Source organism: Frankliniella occidentalis, unplaced genomic scaffold (genome assembly GCF_000697945.3).
Source record: "Frankliniella occidentalis isolate FOCC.00 unplaced genomic scaffold, Focc_3.1 Scaffold2, whole genome shotgun sequence".
Lineage (NCBI taxonomy): Eukaryota > Metazoa > Arthropoda > Insecta > Thysanoptera > Thripidae > Frankliniella > Frankliniella occidentalis.
In genome coordinates, this window is record NW_026267132.1 from 3007038 (window position 1) to 3011526 (window position 4489).

A 4489-nucleotide genomic window follows, 5' to 3' on the forward strand; every position below is an offset into this window, starting at 1 on the left:
CTGTTCAGTTTTAAGGCGCGTGCTGATTCTGGTGTCGATTGTGGTGTAGTACGTGTGACCGAAAATTGCTTGTTGCACGCGTAAAATTATGATTGCAAATGTAATTTTACACTTGGCACGTTGCGAATACATATTCTTTTTGACTGACTTATCTGTATGACTCTGAATTGAGTTGTTAGTTTAAGGATTGAACTGTGTCAATCGCATTCTCCTGTGTACTGCGCTGTAGAATGTATCTTCCAAAGGTGTAACTTATTGTGTAATGTAACTCCTGTGATAAAATGAACATGTGTGTACCGCTTTAAGGGTGGCGCTCTGTGAAGCGATCTTGCCCAAAATTAAATCTACTGTCTACGGGCGGATTCCGTTTTGTGAAATGTTGTTCTTTCTTTTTGTGAGGTCCATGATCATTAGCCTCGAAGTATGTAAAGTACTTAGTATGATATAGAGTATAGTAATACATACCCGTACCCGTCCCCGGTATAGGTGAAATGAAGAAGATTGCGGGGGACAAGAAAACGGAAGCCGGGAGTCACCAAATGTTACCGCGTAGTGAGTGATTTCTTTTTCCTTGTCCTCTGCGTTCATCTCCCTCTCAGCATTCCCGCCCGAATGGTACTTAAACGGTGTGTCAGGGCCACGACACAGCAGTATGCTGGGTTGCCTACTCGCTCTGCCGTAAGGCGCCATGGCCCCAGGGGTATGCAAACCCGCAACACTGTTGTGTCGTAGCCCTGACTCACGGGTCATGAAAACCATGTCGTCTCTCTTCTCGTGTCCCTCTCCCGTGCGCACCCCCAGGGGAGGGGGGTCAGCAGGGAGTCAGCAGTAACCCCCACCCCCTTATGAAAAAACCCTGCTGCCTGCCGTATAGGCAATTTTGAAGATTCCGCCGGAACTTTGTTATTGTTTTTGTTTTTTTCTGCGCGTCTTTGCAGGCGCTGCAGTGGGGCAGGTCAGGTGAGTCGGCCCCACTCGCCGGTAAATAGGCCGCTGTGATTGGCTGGGCGGCAAGGCGAGCTGCCGCGGGCCAGTGGCGGCGAGTGGCGGGGGGCCGGCCCTAAAGTACATGTGCACCACGCACGCCGGTGGCTGAACCCGGAACTCGCCTGCACGCCGCCGTCATGACGGCCCGGGGTCCCCGCGGTGGTGGTCACCCCGGTCCGAGCAGGCAGAGTGTGGAAGCCAGAAATGAGAATTAAAAAATAAAAATAAAAAAATAAACTGTTTTCGCTGCCGTTCTTCGGATGCGGCGGCGTTATAACTGTCTATTTCTTTTTCTTATTTCTTGATTCCGCACTCTGCCGGGGGGACCGGCGGGACCCGGGCCGTCGTGACGTCACGGGCCTTTCCTCGCCGCGCCCAGAGAATGTCGGCCGCTTGGCCGGCCCACTCGGCCCTAAGCGTAGGTGAGGTGCCGAGCAGCGCGAAGCAGTGCGAGGCCCTGGCAAAGCCCTGCTTCGGCCGCTCCGGCTTCCCTCCCGGCACCGGCTCGACGGCTAGCTCCGGCCGCCGGCGGCGGCTTCACATGGCGTGGCGGGCGAGCGAGAGGCACACTGCCAAAAAAACAACTAAAACGACTGCAGAAAAATAACGCTGCCGAATCAACGGGATACCTCGCCAATGCTTCGCCGGTGCGCTGGCGCTTCTTCTGACCGACTTGGCGCCGGTGCATTTTGAGCAACTACTACCAATAACAAATGGTTGTTGATTATTTCTATGGAATAAGTTTGAAGAAGATGATGTTTTTAAAATACTAATTAGCGAATACGATAGTAGAAGTTCGCGAGCGCGGTCGCGCACCGCGGGCGAGACCCGGGGCGGGGAGGGGGAAAGGGGGGGGGGGGCACCCGCCCGCCTCTGCCCCGTCCACCACGCAGTCTTGAGGCAACGCTCAGCCGGACAGGTCAGTCCGGGTCGTGTCGCTTAGCCGCCGTGTTGTGTGCCCGGGTGCGTCGTCTAGGCTCGCACCCGCGCACCCCCGCCAACTGACTGAAGTTACTGTGTCCAACAGAGGCCCCCCGGTGCGCGTGCGCCTGGGCGAGCACAACCTGGAGTCGGCCGAGGACGGCGCCCGGCCCATGGACATTGCCGTCTCCAGCATGGTGCGCCACCCGGGCTACCAGCCCCCGTCCCGCCGCCGCCCACAGCGCGGCGCTCACCCTCCTCTTGGTGGTCCAGGCCGGACTCATCTCCGGGAGCCGAGGTTGGTAGGAGACAGTCCTAGAAGGGCGGGCAAGGGGGGGGGGGGAGTGGTACTTCCCGTCTTCCTCCTTTGTTTTGGTTGGTGAACCTGCAAGCGACGCGCTGTCCGTCTCAAGAAACTTGCACACCTGGGGTGCCATTAGGAGAACTCTCCGTGAGTTCACTTGAAACATTTTCCCAGAACCCCCCCCCCTCCCCCTATTTCGAGCGGTTTAGAAGACGCTTTAGAAGGCGCTATCGGTGAGATCACTACTTGGAGCTCTGCAACCGCACTGATGCATATATATTACTCATGTCGTGCGGTGTTTGCGTCTCTTTTGTTTTTTTTAATTTAACGTTTAGAATGGGCGGAATTTTTTTCACGAAGACGGATACACCTACCGCTTGTTTGGAAAGGAAATGATGGGCGCGCCATTCGAATTATGTATCGTGGTAAATTTCCAGTGTGTGTGTGTGTGTGCCTGTGCGACGATGTTGGTGGGCGTGCCGTGCCCGGGCAGCGCGGGGCAGCGCATCGCGGGGTCAGGAGGGAGGGGGAGGGGAGTGTCTTCCGCGGGGAGGCAAGCAGCCTCCCACTCGGCGCACCCCCGCGCTCCACGCTCGCGAAGCAACGCAAAACACGCCGATCACCGAATGAAACGCGCGATTAGGCATTAATTAGCCCAACGGCGACAGGGCGTGGTGGTGACCGTCCCGCCAGTGTCGCGACAGTGTCGGTCTGCGCCGGGGGCGGGGGCGGTGGTAGCGGGGGCGGGGCGGGGAAGGACTCGCGCCTCCGGGAGCGTGGTCGTTCAACCATGGCGGAGCAGACGTGCGGCTCGGCTTTGCCACGGTGTTGGTGTTGTTAAACCCCGCCCGGAACCGAGTTGAGCCGGTCCCTCCGCATCGCGTGCGCGAGCGAAATGTGCGAAACGTTTTGAACCGATGAAAATATCCAAGCATACGAACGAACAACGGCATGCACGGCATGCACACATACTTCCCTCGCCGTGTGTGGTCGAGCTGGTGGTCGCTGGCCTGTCTATGCTCTGCCTTCACAGCCCCACACGGTTATTCTCGGATTATGGTCCTGCCTCGCCACTCATCTTTTACTCTTGGATCTGGATTGGCTAGTCGGTTTGGCCTTCAGAGCGGCACTAGCACATACTCCTCTGAGGGTTTGGTTCTCTCCGTCGTAAGGGGAATCCCTGCTCCCCCCCCCCCCCCCCCGTCTCCCTTCCCGACCGGTCCGTGCCGCGGCGGCGAGCACGGCGGACGACACCCGGCCCAGCAAGGCGAGCAGCAGGAGTCCCTCGCCTTTTCCTTCCATTTTGCCCCTCTTCAAATTGCCGGTCTGCCTATCCTATCGTGTCTTCGCCATCATTTTGATTGTAATTTGCACAGAAACGACCCGTTCAGAACGTCTTTGGCATTCTGCCTAGAGAGGCTGAGCGCCTGTCGAGTCCCAGCGGAGCGTGGCGTTTGCCTACCACCCAGGCGCTCGGGTCTCTCTCCTCGCTTCGGTTTTCCCTCGCGAGGATACGCGGAGCTGTGCGTGCCCGCGCGCCCGTGCGAACTGGTGTGAACCCATATTTACCGCGCGGGGAGCTGATTCCCAGAGCGTGCGACTTTCCGTCCTAAATAAGATGAAGATACGGACACGCCTTGCCCCCTCCATCCTTCCACCAATCCCCTGGAGGCTCTCTACCAGGAGCGCTCTATTGCTCCTCCCCCGCATGCTTGTGTGTGTGTTTAAAATTATTTATAGCGACGATAGTGATGATGTATTCAATGAGCCCCGAGGTTATCCGGAGGTTATCCGGAGGTTATGCAGAGGTTGGAGGTTGGCCGGAGGCACGGCAGCTGCGCTGGACGCGGCATCCGGTCGCCTCCGGACATGGAGATACTCGAGTGGGTGTGACTGAACGCCCGCGAGCTCTCCTACTCTACGTCTTGTTCCAGAGCGCTGTCCGTGGCCATGCGTGAGCCTGTCCGAGTGCCGGTCCGAGCAGCCGGCGTCCTCCGGGACCTCCGCGTCGGAGAGGAGCTGGATGTGCCCGGGGACGCTCGTCTGCTGCAGGGATCGCCGGAGTCGGGTGAGTCGAGGGGTCACACGGTGTGCCCCACCGCAGTCTGTACGACCGACGAGGAAAATGATGGTTTTCCGCACAATTAAATCTGTTTTGTCGAAACCCAGAGAAGTATTGGCGACGACAAAGGGAAGGTATCCCCGGCAGCTCCCCCGGAGCAGCCCGTGCCCCTGCCTCTCACCCTCCGCCCCGACACCGGCCCCGCCCTCGGCCCC

At 58.2% G+C, this 4489-nt stretch overlaps 1 protein-coding gene across 1 annotated transcript in view; it reads left to right on the forward strand.

Annotated features, from left to right (window-relative positions):
- The first annotated feature begins 2132 nt into the window (after positions 1–2132).
- LOC113204418 (serine protease snake-like) overlaps positions 2133–4489 on the forward strand; it is a 4618-nt gene continuing 2261 nt past the window's right edge. The window contains exons 1-2 of the mRNA XM_026419607.2: positions 2133–2206; positions 4147–4280. Of these exons, the coding sequence (XP_026275392.2) occupies positions 4236–4280 (45 nt within the window). The 5' untranslated portion in view covers positions 2133–2206; positions 4147–4235. The remainder of the gene's footprint in view (positions 2207–4146; positions 4281–4489) is intronic.